A 16,128-nucleotide genomic window follows, 5' to 3' on the forward strand; every position below is an offset into this window, starting at 1 on the left:
GTTTTTGTATGAATTCTTTATAAATGGATGTGCACAAAAGCTCATGCTCAGTAAATTAGAATGAGGCTTGTTTGTCACATAAACACTGATGGAAGTACCTTTAATTAAGCACGTTTTTGCATATTAAAAATATTTTCATTTGGTTTTTATGTAATACTCTAATCTTAAATGTGTTTTTATAAACTGAAAGCAGAATAGCACCACAATTAACAGAAATACACTTGAAAATAGCAGTCTGTGGACAATTAGTCTATATATGTTACACTTCTAAGGATTGATACTGAAACATGGAGAGGTGCAAAAGTATCTGCATGGGTTACTCCACTGCATGTTGGATTGGTTACCATAGTGAACCAATCCACTATGGAGTGGTTCACTATGGTTTACCACAATGAATGGTTGAGAAAATATCATTAGGGATTTTAAATATAATATAAATAAGAATAATGTGGCTCAGAACCCCCAAGCACAGAATTATACTGAATTCTTATTGATTATTGATTGAGCACATCATCACCAAGGCCTGAGCTAGAATTTGTTTTTTCCCCCCCTACATTGGGACGGATACATATATTGATATTGGATCAGTGCATCGCTACCGTTTGGTATGATGCATAATAACTGTTCCTACGCTATTAAAACTTTCTAGGCCATTTTAATTATGAAAAACAGGGGTCCTGATTGGAAAAATGAGAATAAAAATTAAAAAAAAAATCATGTGAAATTGAAATATTTTATCAGGTTCAAAATGTGATTCTATGGCCAAATAAGACCCAAATTTTAAGGCTTTACAAGAAGAATCACTGAATGTAGAATGAGCTGGATGAGCGTCATCTTGGTAAATCACAGAAAATTGTGAAAAAATATATTTTATTGTTTGAAATAATAAAGCGCGGTAGCATCGCAGGTTATAAAATCCACAAATATTTACATAATGCTGGGTAAAATTCTGCTAACCATGTATAAAATGTCCAATAATATAGCTTTTCTCCATGATTTATAAAAAAAAACCAATCCATTTTCAAAGCAAAACATAAGACTTTAAAAAAAGGCAAGGAGACACACACACACACACACAAACAGCCTTAGCATTGGTCAGTTCTGTTATTGAAGCTCAGGGCGGCCAGGTCAGCTCAGCCAAGACGTCAGAGGTTAAAGGTGAGGACGACGCTCTCTCCAGGTCGAATGCTGACCAGGTGAGTCTGCGGCTGTGAATCTGGGAAACCGGCTGAGACGGAGTACGTTCCAGGTGACACCTGGATGTAAAAGTCTTCAGCCTGAGCCAAGACAGGGCTCTGAGGGAAATGCTACGGAATACATAAAGGTCATTAGCCATAAAGTGCAGCTGATGCTTTAGCTTGAAGGTAAAGCTCTTGGTCGCGTTAAAACAGACATGTTCTGACGGGCCTCACAGGTTTTCTCCTGGGCTGTGTAGGTGTCGTCTGCCCGGGTCCTGGCTGCGTGTGGAACCTGGACACGTGCTTCCTCTCGGCGGCGCTGTGCTCCCTGCAGCTGCCAGACTCATAGAACTTCTGCATAAAAAATAAAAAAAAAAAACATAATGAATAAATTAGTGTTTTCTTTTTTCTTTAGTCTCAACAGCATCTTTCATAAAGAATTCCTCCTGCTTTAACTTTTTCCACATCTTTTGATGTTAGGACCAGAAAATTCTGAACATTTAACAATCCAACAGAAGACATTTTAAACATCCAAAATAAAAAACAAACAAATATAATGAATTATGAATCTCTCTAAACAAAACTGTCCTTTAAAAAGAAATTGTGCGATTAACTGACTTACTGTGACAGGCCTAAGACTAATCGATTACTAAAACAACTGGTGCTGTACATCCATATAAAGTCTGGTTGTATCATCATGACATTATGAGGAACACTTGCATTAATTGCAATGCAGCGTATGCACAAAAAACATCAGCAGATCCTCCCTGACCTTGCAGTGCTGGCTCATCTGGGTCATGAACGTGGCGACATTTGCAAAGGCATCGCGAAGCTCCGGCTGGGTTCTCTGAAAGGTGCAGGATGAAATGAGAGCGCATTTGTTTAATGCGATGTGATGAGGCGCACAGCGGATGGCCGGAACACAAACCGACAGCAGGCACAGAAGTGGGAACCCGATAAGAATGCGTTCCCACCTCAGTAGCGTCTTGGCGGGACGTCGCCGAGGTCTGGGATGCGCTGATGCCGGTCCAGTCTACGCGGCGCCTGGACGCTCGCTCCAGCACTTCCGAGCCAAGCCTGCCCGAGCGACGCAGGGAAGACTCCAGCCAGGCCTGGTTTGCCATCAACATGTCACCTGAAAGGTCATAGGTCACATTGGCTGGAACGACCAGACTTCTTCTTAAAGAAGTCTGGTCGTTCCAGTCCGTCATTCGTTAAATTAGAACACACGTCCCGATGAGCAAACCAGTCACAATGAGCAGTTAATCAAGTCATCATGGATGGATGATTTCATAATACGTTTCATTTATGGTTTGGGTTTTGAGGGGGTTTTATATTTCTGTTTTATCATTTTTGAGTGTTATATTGGATATTTCAAATGTCTTTACAAAATCTAAGTTTTTTTATGTCTTTGAGGGTGAATACTTTTTATATTGCGTACATTACTTGGGGGACAAAAAAACCCAAAAGAAGATATTATCATTTATCATGACAATTAAACTATTCCAATAATATTATAATTTACTGAAATTGGTCTGTGACACAAAAACCAGCTTCTGTGGACTTTGGATTTTGTTTCTAAAAATCAACTATTGGAGCAGTAATCTCAACCAGTTTTGGAGAACACTGAGATATAAGTGTTTACTTATATTTTACAAAATGTAACTGAACACGTCTCAATAAGGAATTGGACTAAAACATGCATAAAACAAGGAAAAACAATGACGCTCCTGAAACCGTTTGCCTTATCTGACCTAAGGCGTGTTCTACTTCAAGCAGCTCGTTTTCGAGACAGTAGATTTGATCTAGTTTTAAAAACAAAAAATATGATGGTTGCCTTCAAGGCCAGGATTTCCTTAAAGCAATATATAAAGGCAAAACCTGTGAAGCAGGGAGTTTAAAACGTTACGTTTCAGCTGATTGCAGTAAAATCATTACTTCATTTATGAAGGAGAGACTGACCCCAAAGGAGACGTAAAGGCTTAACTTATGACATAAGCTTCTGAATGCACAAATCTTGGGGGACTGGAAACAAACTGTATGAAGGCAACTTTCACACAAGTCCAGCCCTCTTCACTGACCTCCTTGAAAAGAGAATCTAGGCATGTGGCACAATCAAAAAGCAAACAGAAAAGGGTTTCCCTAAGACAACTGAAAACGCATTGGACAAGAAGTCGGCGTGTTCTCAGCATCCGCCGTATCCAGAAGGACTCTGTCCTTTTTGTCCAGTGGAGACACAGCACTGGACCGGGATGTCCGTCTGTATTCCACTGTGCACACAGAACATGAGGGGACACAGCTGGCAGGAATGTCAAAGATGCAGATGGAAGATGGACAAGGAAAGACGTTCCGGTTCCCCCAGCTGTAAAGAACTACAGTCGGTAGCCTGGTTGTGTAAAACGTTTGGCGGTAATTTGATTCCTTCCTCGGGCTCTTTTGTTTTCTGTTTTCATTCTCCAGATGCCTGGGAGGAGTGGATGCATCAGATTGTGCTGAGCGGGTACTACCCAGCGCTCCACCAAACAAGAAAGTGATACAAAACATTATTCCATCACTTTGTGGACATTGCTGTGGTGAATACAAGTTGACTGCAGTCAGGCATCTCACACTCAAAGCTTTCCAGAAACACAGGCAAGACCAGCTCCTGGCCTGAGACTCAATAAACTGGACCATTCAGCCAAAAAGTTGGAACTCAAACATTTGCATGAACTCCAAGTGGTTCAAGAGCATTTCCGGATTCATCTCGGGTGTGCTTTTATCAGACGTTTGTAGCATTTTTGGGGACGAGGGTCAAAGAAACCACAATTTAATTGACATTAAATTATTATTTAGGTGCGCAGGTGACAAGTTAGCTTTTTCAATGGCCTAAACTGAGGTTTTAATCAGCGGCTTCACGGCGTTTAGCTTCAGAAGCTCCAAATCAAAACACTTTCGAATATGTTCGCCCGCGCGCGCCGCGGTTTCCTACCGTGTCGTCACAACAATAACTCTCCCGTCACAACGCCGCGAATCTGCTGGCTGCCGGTCCAGTTTACATCGCTGGTTCGGATGGACACGCAGCCTGGTTTATGCGAGCAGAGTAAGGACTGCGGAGAGCCGAGGCTTACGACAGGAAGTCACATTTTCCTTGACAACTGTCACTTTCTTTTCAACTGATACGACAGGAAATCCAGCTCGTTAAGCCCCGCCCCTTTCCGGACGCACGCAGATGAAACGTCACCGCGTTCCTTTGCTCGGGATAATAGATTAAATGTTTAAGACTGTCACCTCCTACTATAACTCTGAGGTTGTATTTTTGACCTAAGTTTAATTTATTATTTCTGCAATTTTTTTTTGTTAAGTTTGCAAACCTAAATCTGATTGAATCCTTAAAATTGAGTAATAAAAAGAGCAACATCTTTCTAATTACATTTTTTTTTTCTGAAATCTTTTAAATTTTTCTTTCCTAGATTTTTGTATTATTTTCTTTCTCCTGGATTTGTTCTTTGCATCCGTCTTGTACATTCTTTTCAAGGATTTGAAAAGTTTAGAAACAGAGAAAACCAGTTTTTATTTATTAGAACGCCAACATTCAGACTGAACCCATTTCCATCTTCCACTTCAGAAGCTAATGAGCAGAAAATGTGTTCACATCCAGCCATCCTAGAGCAGAATTTTTGCTGTCCCCATTCTGCCTGAACATCTGTATAACTTAATAAATGCATGCGATATGCACAAGTTTACCACTAAAATTGTCTCGTTACTAATTAATGACTTTCTAAATCCAACATTTCTCTAATTTATTCTGGAAAACCAATCAGCTGATTCACTCCAGCTTTCTATTTTCATTGAAATATAACTGAAAAGTGAACGGACTTCCCCCTGTATAAAGGAGCATTTCATAGGATAATAAGTCAGTTGTTGACACTTTGACAGTTGAAACCCGTAGGCCGTTTGTTATAAACATTTGAGTTCACTCTTGACCTTTCCTACTGCCAACAGAAATGAGACAACAAGTTCCATTTACACAGTTTATTCTGCCAAAAACAAGTAGAAAGAAACATTATGCCATCAGCACACAGGCTCCTCCCACTTCCTTGATCTTCTCCTCGGCCTTGCGGCTGAAGAACTTGGCTTTGACGATCACGGGCTGCTTGGGCAGCTTGCCTTTGCCCAGAACTTTGTAGTAACCCTGCACAGGAAAACGACGACGACGAGACCAAATTATTTATGAACACATAGCAAAAGCATCAAATATTACGTAGCTGACTGTTCGGCAGGATCAATTACAAATGGCCGGAAGCAGAAACAAAACACATGGAACTGAACCAACATTTATGTGGTGCTAGCCGAGGAAAAACATGCAATATCAGACAAATATTCATTTAACAATCATTATAAACAGATACCATTTGCTTTAGCAACCATTTTCAAGCTCTAAGGTAATCTTTATAAGTAAACAAAGAAAAATTAAAGGTGGGGAATAGAGGAAATGTAAACAGGAGGAAGGTTCTACAGAAGCTTACAAAATTTTATTTTTAATATTTAGGAAATATCCATCTAATCTGATGAACAGGAATGTACAGAGCCAATCCAGCTCATTTTCTTTCAAATTTAAGTTTTTCAATCGCAAAGAATATGTGAACCTATTCTCGCTGAATGTGTTTACCAATATTGTGTAAATATTATTTATTTTTATTACTGTTTAAATCAGAGGTTAAATCTACGACTTTTCAAATTTAACACCTTTCTGTATTAGCCACTGTGGCACAACTTCCAAATTCAAGACAGAAGGGAATATTTCTCTTCCAGTGCCTCAAAATTCTGTTCAATCTTAAGATGTGATCTTTGATTGTAAGCTTTTCATCCCTTTCCACTAAATTTGAAACATAAATCCTGCTTGAAGCTTCATTTTTGCCAAATCCACAGTTCAAAACAAACCATGTACCAAACCGCTACCACCACAAACAAACTTCTGGTTTAAACACAGACCAAAGTTCTGCCTGTGGATCCCATGAAGGGCAGATTTAGGTGAACGAATCGACGAGGAGCTTACAGCGCGCACGGCGTCGATGACGGGCGCCGGGCCCTCAGGCTTCTTGCCGTAGTTGACCCGGGTCTGCTCGCTCACCAGCGTCCACAGCTTGTCCAGGTTGATGGTGGGGCAGTAGGACGTGTTCCTCTTCAGGTGGTAATGTCTCATGCCCACCTTCCCAAAGTAGCCCGGGTGGCTGAGGAAGACAAACCGGCACTGGTTCATAACTTACAGAACAAATGAAGACGTGAGGAGCCTGAAACCATCAGACGGAGCGTTTTCATACAACAGAGGAGACAGTAACTGGTTACTCAATGTTTTGTTTTGTTTTTTGGGGGGGGACTTTGACTTATCAAGAGTTTCTTTGCTCTGGCAAGGCGCACATCTAACAATGGACTGGCAGGTTTACTACCAGAACTTATTCTGCTAATGTATTTCAAACCGTCAGCGCATTAGCTCTCTTCCAAATATGTTGTTTTTGGCTTCAGAAAAGCCAAAAACAACATCAATTGAGAGTGGGAAACTTATGTTATGTGATCGTAAGGAAGTTATATCGATTTTTGCAGCTTGCATCAAGCTTTAAAACATGCATTACAAAAAAAAAATCCCTGATAGAAACACGGCTGTTGGACCGTAAAACATTAACGTTCGGATTTGAGACATATTGGGGACCAGAAAGTCACAGACATGCATCAACATTCAAAAAAAAAAAAAAAGAAAGATAGTTTTCTTTTTGTTTGTTTGTTTTCTACTTACTATTTGTCAAAGTTGATTCTGTGGTGATGCATACCACCAGCATTACCACGACCTCCAGGATGCTTCCTGTGCTTCCCTGTGGACAGAAACCAGCTGCTCTTAGGGATGACTCTACAGGACCTGTTAACTCTGATCATTCAGCGTTGAAACCGCAGAATATGCTCACCAACGCGGCCATGTCCGTGGCTCACATGTCCTCGGAGCTTCCTGGTTTTGGACTTCTTGGTAGGCTGTCAGAAAAAACACAAAAAAAGAAGATGGTTTATGAATTTAGTGTGAACTGATTTAGCTTCACAATTGTCATTATCGATATCGATGAGAATAACTAGACATTTTCTTCAATGAAAGCCGACTTTTAACAGTTCCAATGAATCTATTTTACTAAATTAGAGCTACAAATTCACGTTTCAGCCACTAAACTCGCTGCAGTGTAGATATACTGCATGCTGTCTATGCGCTTGAAAGCTAACAGCTAAAACCACTAGCCAATGGCTAGTTATGCTACTACGACACCCAACAGCTTAAAGAAATTTCACACGGCATCCACATTATGATTTGAAGAACAAATGTTCGTGTAGTCGTTATAGTTATGTTAATGCCGAAAAAGTAGCCAAACAAGAGCTGCGGCCCTAGAAAACCCGGTTAGCACAGAGTAAAACGCTCAGAAAGCCCGATAATCTTAATAAAGTGTGGAAATAACACACAAGGACGGTCAATGACATATAAATGTATATAACGAGAATGTCAGTTTTCTATATTTTGGAAGTATAAACGAGGATGGGAACAGATTTATCTGCATTTAAGTGCACAGGAACTCCATGGTAGCACCTACCATCTTGGAGGTTAGCTGAAAGAGGAACGGGATTTGGAAACAACGCGGTTTTGTGCGAGACTTGTTGTCTCGCCAAACTCGGGCTTAACAGCCACAGCGACGCCTATTGGTACCTAGCGGAACACACACTCAGAGCGAGAGCTGATTTACATACAACGGGTCCGTTATTCAAAGTTTGCGTTACACCTTTACAGAGTGTAACTTCTCATTGGTTAAAATAGCACAGGTAGAGGAGATTCTCACCCTCCAGTGGTTGTTCAGCAGCAGACTGCCACATCAGCCGCAGCTGCTCGTCCCCACAGGAGGAATTCAGCATCATCAGAGTGGTAAGATAAACCATTTTAAACATAGTCACATCAAATATGGGCTTTTATTTTTTATTGCATTCTGTGGGGCAGACATTTTATGTAAGTTAGTTGTAAAAAAAAAAACTAATTGAAGGAAATGTTCAATGAGCAGAAAATATACCAAAAATATTATCAGATATAAAAAAAAAACATTAAAAAAGAAAAAAGAAAATAATGTCAGTAGATAGCTGAGATGCTTTGAGAGAAAATAAATCAATAAATAAAAAAAAGTGGATTGCCAAACATGACGCTGCGTCCATTTAAAACAGATGGCATGTCATTCCTGGACAACACTGCGAAGTTGAGATCACCAGACACAGGAAGGGATAGTTTGATGTATAAAAAATATGTCCTTCTAATCATATGGGACTAACACGTCATTTCAGTTTCACAGGTGTAGCTGGAGGCTGCTTGAGGAGTATTTTACAAAACAAAACTAATGCGCTAATTTCACATGCAGTGGTTAAAGTGCGTACTCAACATCTGATGTCACAGAAAAGAAATTACTCTCCAAATGAAGTTATGTTTAAAAAACCATAATGACATAGTGAGCAAGCATTTGAACGTGCTAACAGAAATTTACTGAAGGGGCAGTATTGTGTGTTTCCCAGCCATTTTATCAATTAACTTTGCTACCTTGAGTTGTTTCAATAATGCCGTACGTATCAAATATGACTCAAAAGAAATGTTACTTTTTCAATAACACCTTGAAATTGGGTCTTTGTCTCTTTAAGAAACTCCCGCTCTTTCTGAAACTCCGCCTTCAGGAAGTCATCACAACATGGCTCCTCTATTTACACTTTAACCATGTTTCTACCAGCATTTCACTGAGAAGGAGCTCCAAGAATGAGCTGATGCACAGAGGCCCACTTCCACCAGATGTTTGCGAATTGCTGCTGGCTAGTCTGAAGGAGGTCAATGGTGCGTTTTGCGCAGTTGAATGGTTGCCATGGGAAATTAAAGGATTTCTCAAACATGCATGGAGTAATCAAAGCAACACTCCAGATAGATTTTTTGATGAGGGAACAACATTAAAAGATGATATAAAGCTAAAAGAAATTCAGGGAATTTCTAGAATCATTTCTCCTCTGGTCCAGACACAAAATAAGGATTGAGTAGCCCAGGGCCTCAATTTCCTTCCTTTTTTATTTTTTATGAATGCATTGTAATTTATATAAAAGTCATAGGCTCATATTAAACAAAATTTGTTCATATTTTAGGATTTTGATGAATGTAAACAATTCTCAAATATTTGAAAAATGATGATGCTGTGGAACAATCTTGTGGGGGAACAGGATGGAGCTAATGCATTAAGCCTATCATGTATCAGTTCATACCATCTCATGGATTTGGCTACCTGTTAATGGATGGTAATTTCTATTAGCTGAAGAATTGTTCTGGGCTCCTGCCCAAAATTGGCTCCAGCCCCGGGGCCCCCATCCAGGTAAATCCGGCCCTGTTCCTCCTCCAAACATGTTGTGTGAAAAGACATCAAGAGAGTACAGGTCTCCCAGTTGTTGGGCATGTTTCAAGTCTTCTGCAGGAAACTGTAAGCAGGCTTCAGAATTCTTTTTCTTCATCAGTGGAGTGCTGTGCGGTGAGCGTGCACGGAGGCAGTTTAGCTTCTTTACTTTTTTCTTTTGTGGGGAAAAAAAAGAGCCCCCAACTGTTTCCAGGTCTTTGTGAAGCTCTCGCTCTTCGACAACTCTTCCTCTGACATAAATCCCATCCAGCTGAAGCTAGTCTATAGGGAAAGTTTCCTCTTTTCCCCTTCTGAATTACAGCACACTGGAACAAGAAGTTTAAAAATCCAACTATAAACGCTGAAGGTCTTTTTTTTTTTTTAAATGAATCATAACCAAGTTTTCTTTTTTTAAAATAACAAACTCCAGAAAAAGAAAAACAACGAAGCAGAGCGCCTGTGACGCGTTTGACACAAACACCTCACCTGTTGCGACTTCTGGTGAACCGGGCTGAATCACCAGGGGGTCTGATTCTCCATCGGCTCTCCACCAATCAGATCACTCATCTCCTCTCCCCTGACACATGGATGAGGGCCATCCCTCTCCTCTGTGGCTGTAGACTCACTCATCTTCTCCTGGATATCTGAAGTCGACATCTTGGTTTTGGATTTATTCATTCTGCACTCAGGTGAAGTTTATTTATGTTTTGATATAGTTTTGCTGCGACAGACTGGCGACCTGTCCAGGGTGTACCCCGCCTCTCGCCGGGGACGCAGCTGGAGATAGGCACCAGCACTTCCCAACCCCGTTAGAGAGAAGGGTGCTCAGAAAGTGGATGGATATAGTTTTGTTTTTGTTTTGTTTTTTAATAAATAAGTTTGTTTTCAGTGTCTCTTTCATACCTGGTGCCTTTTGTTGTATGGTTTCTAAATTTATTTATTTTTTTCTTTCAGATGGAAAATTTTGGAGAAAAATCACCCACAATGTGAGTTTGACTGATTTTTTTTTTTCTGCAGTTTTCTGTTTATCGTTTGCTCTGCCGAACACGGAGGACCTCAAACCGGCAGCAGCTCCTGTGCGTCTCCTCTCCTGCTCGTTCACCCCCAAGGGGCCCCGATCTCCGGGCGATGGCAGCCCCGACGAAGAGAAGCCATGGCAACTTTCCCTCTTCTGGGGAAAGTTGCCATGGGAAAGCCGGGTCCGGAGAGCTGCCGACGCCAGAGACGGGTCTGACGACAGCGGCGGAGGAACCGGTCCCAGAGATGGAAAATGTAACACGCACGTACTCTATTTTCATTAAAGACGAGTTAGTCATAGGCCTATAGATATTTTTGTGACACTATGGTATTTTGTTTGTTTGTTTGTTTTCAATGTAGTTCACCGTTTCTGGATTGGGCCAGTTGGAAAACTGGTCCAGGACTGAAATAAATCGAGCATCTTCTTCTGGGACACTGGAAACGCGGGCTGACAAAAGTGTCAGAGATTTACTGAAGACGATGAGGTGAGCAGCCTTGTTGCTATGACTATTATCTGTAATGTTTAAAGGAACAACTTGAGATTTTAGATACTGACACAATTGGTGCAAAATTGTCAAAAGGCACCACAAAAAAGGGATGTATATTACGTTATTATAGCTTTTTTATTTTCTATTGTCGCGTTATTTGGAGGTCAAGTGAAGTCACATGATATATTGTCACTGGAAGTGCTATACCTTGTTCTCAGGTATAGTCTGAATTACTTACTGTGAATATTGGTTGAGTATTGGCCGAATAGAAATCCATACAATAAAACATGTTTGAGTTTGCACACTGGATGCAGTTTTGCGTCAAATAATTTGAGGGGTGTCACAAGCTGCACTACATGAAAATAGACAGCAGGTGGACCCAGAGAGCTTTTAAGTTCAACACTTATTTTCTGAATCTACAATAGCTTGTGGACGGATCATCTCTCTCGGAAACATTTAGTGTAATAAAACAGTAATACAAATGAGAACAATGATAACAGCCTTTTTTTAGACCAAGTTTGAGAACAAAAGATCTCTTTTACAAGAGAGACCTGGCCTAGACTGGCAGCATACCAGTCCAGCAAGCAGCAAACATACAATAAAACATGTGAAAAAACTCAAATAAAACTAACATGCAAGATAACAAGGGGCCTAATGTAGAACCTTGTGGTTTCCCTTTGTGAATAAACTGGTCTTCAGAGGAAAACCGTCACAGTGGACAGCCAGGGTTCTTTCTTTAAGATAGTTTGCAAAGCATCCGACTGTATGTGCAGAAAACCCAGCTGATCAGTTTACACTGGCCTGAAGCCTTTTAATTTACATTCAGTCGTCACCCTGTCACTTTCTGAAAACATCTCAACGACTTTGACGATCGACTCACGTTGCCTCGGATTATTTTCCCAGGATTCATCCAGAAGCCCAGAGGATTCTGGGTAATTCCGCCATTGCCGTCGTAAGTCTGGAGCGCCTGAACTTCCAGCGTGTATCGTCATCATCTCTGCAGCCTGTGGTGTCTCTGGTCCGACTGCCTCCGCAAGCAGATGCAGTTTGTGTAGACCGTCCTCAACAGGTCTGCAAGTTCACATATTTCACTTGGATGAGACGAAGATAAGTGTGACGGTGTATTAGGGCCGCTGGAGGTCGAAATAAGGGAGTAAATCTCCACTGAAGAGCCTTGACGTTTTGGGATCAATCCAAGAAATTTGATAGAAAAAAAACAAGGGAATTTCTGAGCTTGAGAAGTTGAACATTTACCAGAAAAAGACTACAAAATGTTTGAATTCATCTCAGAAATGTTTTTGAGACAAAACAAGAACATTTCTGAGGCTTGAATAGTTGGACATTTGCTTGACTCTGGCCTTTTGAGATGAATCTGTCCAGTTGGGTTTTTTTGGTGTTTTTTTTGTGTGCAAATTTCTGACTTTTGGGGCTCGGAAACTTTCTTGTTTTCTCTCCTACAAAATGTTGGAGTTTTTCAGTGGAAAAGTCCTCCTTTTTGTTCATATCTACAATTGCCCCAATATGCCGTCGTAGATAAGTTTGCATTTTGGTTCCTTAATTCGGTTTTCTGTACTGTCTGTTGACAGAATGGGTTCAGTCCAACTCAGGAAGACATTTTGGAAGTCGGCGAAGGCCCACCCAGGTCTGACGAGTGTCAGGTAGAAACCATGTCCGCATGCTGGACTGAACCGTACTGTCCTGAAGGTTCATCATACGGAGAACCAGAGCAAGACTCGGGCTTTGACTGTGAATCCAACCCGGATCAGCCTTACATCCTTCTGGATTCCGGGTCGGACGATGGCAGAAGCGAAACAGAAACATTTTACTTGGACCCTGACGCGAAGCAGGCCGTGGTGATGGAGCTGGACCCGGAGGAGGAGGCGTACCGGGACCTGTGCCTGCAGCTGGAGGACGACCCGGAGGTCAGATGCAAAGCCGACGTATTGGAACCGGAGCTCAGCGAAGACGGCGGCGCCGACCTCTGTTGCCTGACCAAACTGGAGTCAGAATCCGGAGCGGGGTCTGGACAGACGGAGGAGAGTGAAGATTTTTGTGCCGTTTGTGTGAACGGCGGCGAGCTGCTGTGCTGCGACCGCTGCCCGAAGGTCTACCACCTGGATTGTCATGTACCTTCTCTCATTAGCTTCCCTGTGTAAGTACCGTAGGAACATGTCAAAAGTTCACTCTTTGATGACGTAGCAGACCAAAGAACATAACCACAACATGTCAAGATCTTTCAGTAGGTGAGATTGGCGTTTCATTCGGGTGTCCTTCACACCATGTTCGCCTAATTTGTTCCATAGTGGCTACAAAGCACATGAGGACACACAACTTCCCTCGCTGCAACTAAAAGGATTTCTTCAAGAAGCTGCAACCAAGAAGTAGACTTTTTGGTTGCAACTCAGGGCTGTCGAATTCATTCTGGGCCATATCAAGATTGCTGATGTTCTCAAAGGGCTGAGTTTAACAAACTATACTAATAAAACACATTAAAAAAAATAGCTGTCTCTTTTCAATAAGTTCTTAAAATTAAATATCATTGAACATCTTTTCACATTTGCGTAATTTGGTTGTATACAGACAAAAACCGCTTTGATTTGATTGATGAAATAAAAATGACAACTGTTTTCTTGACAGCTAGATAGCCATGTTCAAAACTAACCAATATATGACTTGTGATAAACCAGAAGTCATTGACTCTGACATAAGGCCTTCATTATTCTCTCCATTACTGCGACCTGCATGCTCTGCTAAGATAATGACAGAGCTGGTCGGCACTCTGGGACTGAAACTGATGGTGCAGATGCAGAAATGTCCCGTGTCTTTAAGGTATTTCTGCTAATTGCTACAGTATCCCAAAGCAGATGAGCAATCCATATCAATCGTAACGTGATTACATGACCCCAAAAAAGCAACTATGAAAAATATTCTGTATTTCCTGTGTACTAATGCTGTTGTTGTTTTCAGAGCGAAGTGAAGCTTTTAGGATTTCCTCGAGAGATCTAAGGCATTTTACAAAAACTTAAAAAAGTGATCACAGTTGGAAGAGATAGTTAACTTAAAAAATCATTTGCTTTTCATTGGGTTTTTTTTTTCTCCAGCGTTTTCATTCCTATCTCCTGATCTTAAATCGACAGAGGAGACTGGGTGTGTACGCTGTGCAGAACCGACAAGGACCCTGTGGAGAACACACACCCGTGCGGGGCGATCACAGTGCCTTACACGCTCTCCGACCAGGACCAGCGAGTAAGTTTTGACACACCATCAGCCGTCCGATTTAGATTAGGAGAGTGCTGAAAGTAAAACTTCAACTCCTTCTTCAAATCCGAGTTGCCAACAGTGTTCCTCTCTGTCCCTGTGCATTTTGTTTCCCCTGCAGAGGTGTGAGAAGCTGACTCTCATGCTGTACTGTCACCCCCTCAGCGCTCCTTTCCACGATCCCGTCAGTCCGCTGGTCAGTTCCACACAATCGCCTGAAACCGCTCCGCAACTTTAACGCCTCTTACAGAACCACCTCAGGAGAAACGTACGCCGCCAAGACGAGCCTGTCACGACCAGCCGTGATTGGACGCGGAACTGCGTGTGATATCCACGCAGTGACAAGGAATCTGAAACCTGTGTTTCTGGTTCAGGGTTACCTGGAAGGTGTTTATTGGTCAGTCTGGAATGAAAACATCAGTTTGGCCACAGATCCTTTTAAAACCCAGCTTGTGATTTGCGAAATGGGTTTTAAAAGTGTGATTGCGGCAGTCCAAGAAAAGATTCATTCAGAAAACACCGTGGTTGCCCAAGGTGTCTCTACAAGCTACTGTGTTATTGGTTTTACGTAGAGCGTGCTTTATTTTTGTTCAACTTATTTAAAAAAAAGAAGTTTGACCCCCAATTTACAACCAAGCAGACACACTTGTCTGCTTCTACTCTTAATTCCTGACGATTTTCCCCAGGCCCGAAACTACTATCAGATCATCAAGAGGCCCATTGATCTGTCAGTGATCCGAAGGAAACTGGACAAATGCAACACCCTGCATTACTTCACGGCGGAGCAGTTTGTCGACGACATCTTGCTGATGTTCAAGAACTGCGCTACTTTCAACTACGTAAGTTTAGTGTTGGGGAAATGTGGTTCCCTTCGAGTTACAGTCTGTTGGCACAACCAAGATTCTCCGGGTTTTCACCGAGCCTCCGTTTCGTCCCGGGCAGCCAGACTCGGAGGTGGCCCAGGCCGGCCGGACCCTGGAGGTGTTTTTCCTCGGCAGTCTGCAGGAGGTTTTCCCAGAGCGGACGTTCCCGTCGGCCAGCCTGGACAGGATGAACAAAGCTCGCAGCCGGTGGCTCGGCAGGAAAAGGAGACATGTCTTCAGTGGAAGGAAATTCTACCTGTAGAATACGTGCATGTCTTCTGTTTTCGTTTAGCTTTCCAGCCTATGTCAGCAAGCTTGAATCACGACATAGCTAAAGATGGGAAAACATTCACAGAGACCTTGAGGTTTGGACTGGAGTCTCTCATTTGTCAGCTGTTATTTATAATTTCACATGAAAATGTAGTGGATTGTCTTCTCTGCTTAACAGGAAGGTCAGTTTATGTCACAAATTAATTATATTTTTCTACTTTGGGGAAAAAATCCGTCCTTCAGACTTTTCAACGAGATTGGTTCAACCAGCTGTCTTGACTCTCTGTTGTTGTTCACACTTGTCCTTGCTGAATGCAGATCCCCGTCACTGGAAATAAATTCTGCCCACTATGAAAATACCTGAAGTGGCGCCACCTAGTGGTTCGCAAGACACTGCATACAAACAGCTGTTTATTTGCCGTGATGTGAGCTCAAAGTGTGACGTGGGCAGTTAGGGTTGAATCCCCAACGTAAACTCGTCCATGGTTTTTGTCCATGGCCAGTCACATTTACCAAAATAAGTGAGTTAAGAGACTAACATTTCCATTTGAGGCTGTGAATCTTAAAATATTAAAATGTTGGGTTATTAGTGGTTGTCCATAACTATTAAAAGGGTTAAGTTATCCTCAGCCTGAAAAGGTGT

General features: G+C 41.8%; 3 protein-coding genes across 3 annotated transcripts; 1 reads left to right on the forward strand and 2 right to left on the reverse strand.

The window, feature by feature from the left end:
• Window positions 1–1,085: 1,085 nt before the first annotated feature.
• akip1 (A kinase (PRKA) interacting protein 1) lies at window positions 1,086–4,367 on the reverse strand. The gene is made up of 5 exons (XM_055055743.1): window positions 4,147–4,367; window positions 2,153–2,313; window positions 1,951–2,025; window positions 1,413–1,532; window positions 1,086–1,307 (listed from the first exon to the last, which is right to left on the reverse strand). The coding sequence occupies exons 2-5, from the start codon at window positions 2,306–2,308 to the stop codon at window positions 1,146–1,148; spliced, it is 513 nt and encodes a 170-aa protein (XP_054911718.1). The 5' UTR covers window positions 2,309–2,313; window positions 4,147–4,367; the 3' UTR covers window positions 1,086–1,145.
• An 807-nt stretch (window positions 4,368–5,174) lies between these two features.
• On the reverse strand, window positions 5,175–8,120 carry rpl27a (ribosomal protein L27a). The gene is made up of 6 exons (XM_055039383.1): window positions 8,024–8,120; window positions 7,781–7,863; window positions 7,115–7,178; window positions 6,949–7,024; window positions 6,214–6,388; window positions 5,175–5,349 (listed from the first exon to the last, which is right to left on the reverse strand). Exons 1-6 carry the CDS (start codon window positions 8,118–8,120, stop codon window positions 5,221–5,223), a joined length of 624 nt encoding a protein of 207 aa, XP_054895358.1. The 3' UTR covers window positions 5,175–5,220.
• A 2,943-nt stretch (window positions 8,121–11,063) lies between these two features.
• On the forward strand, window positions 11,064–16,128 carry LOC129364487 (transcription intermediary factor 1-alpha-like). Its single transcript, XM_055037134.1, has 7 exons — window positions 11,064–11,091; window positions 11,998–12,163; window positions 12,681–13,246; window positions 14,232–14,340; window positions 14,474–14,548; window positions 15,039–15,191; window positions 15,295–16,128. Exons 1-7 carry the CDS (start codon window positions 11,087–11,089, stop codon window positions 15,475–15,477), a joined length of 1,257 nt encoding a protein of 418 aa, XP_054893109.1. The 5' UTR covers window positions 11,064–11,086; the 3' UTR covers window positions 15,478–16,128.

This window comes from Poeciliopsis prolifica, unplaced genomic scaffold (genome assembly GCF_027474105.1).
Source record: "Poeciliopsis prolifica strain line A6 unplaced genomic scaffold, Auburn_PproV2 SCAFFOLD001, whole genome shotgun sequence".
NCBI classification, from domain to species: domain Eukaryota; kingdom Metazoa; phylum Chordata; class Actinopteri; order Cyprinodontiformes; family Poeciliidae; genus Poeciliopsis; species Poeciliopsis prolifica.

Bases quoted from the DNA above. Each gene is read 5' to 3' on its own strand.
- akip1 (XM_055055743.1), bottom strand. From the start codon at position 2,308: ATGTTGATGGCAAACCAGGCCTGGCTGGAGTCTTCCCTGCGTCGCTCG. The intron at 2,026-2,152 runs GTGGGAACGCAT...TGCACCTTTCAG, and splicing joins CCCGCCAAGACGCTACTGAG to AGAACCCAGCCGGAGCTTCG. The intron at 1,533-1,950 runs GTCAGGGAGGAT...TTTTTTATGCAG, and splicing joins AGATGAGCCAGCACTGCAAG to AAGTTCTATGAGTCTGGCAG.
- rpl27a (XM_055039383.1), bottom strand. From the start codon at position 8,120: ATGGTTTATCTTACCACTCTGATGATGCTGAATTCCTCCTGTGGGGAC. The intron at 7,179-7,780 runs GTAGGTGCTACC...TTTTTCTGACAG, and splicing joins TTCAGCTAACCTCCAAGATG to CCTACCAAGAAGTCCAAAAC. The intron at 7,025-7,114 runs GTGAGCATATTC...TTCTGTCCACAG, and splicing joins CCACGGACATGGCCGCGTTG to GGAAGCACAGGAAGCATCCT.
- LOC129364487 (XM_055037134.1), top strand. The intron at 14,341-14,473 runs GTAAGTTTTGAC...TTTCCCCTGCAG, and splicing joins TCTCCGACCAGGACCAGCGA to AGGTGTGAGAAGCTGACTCT. The intron at 15,192-15,294 runs GTAAGTTTAGTG...CGTCCCGGGCAG, and splicing joins ACTGCGCTACTTTCAACTAC to CCAGACTCGGAGGTGGCCCA.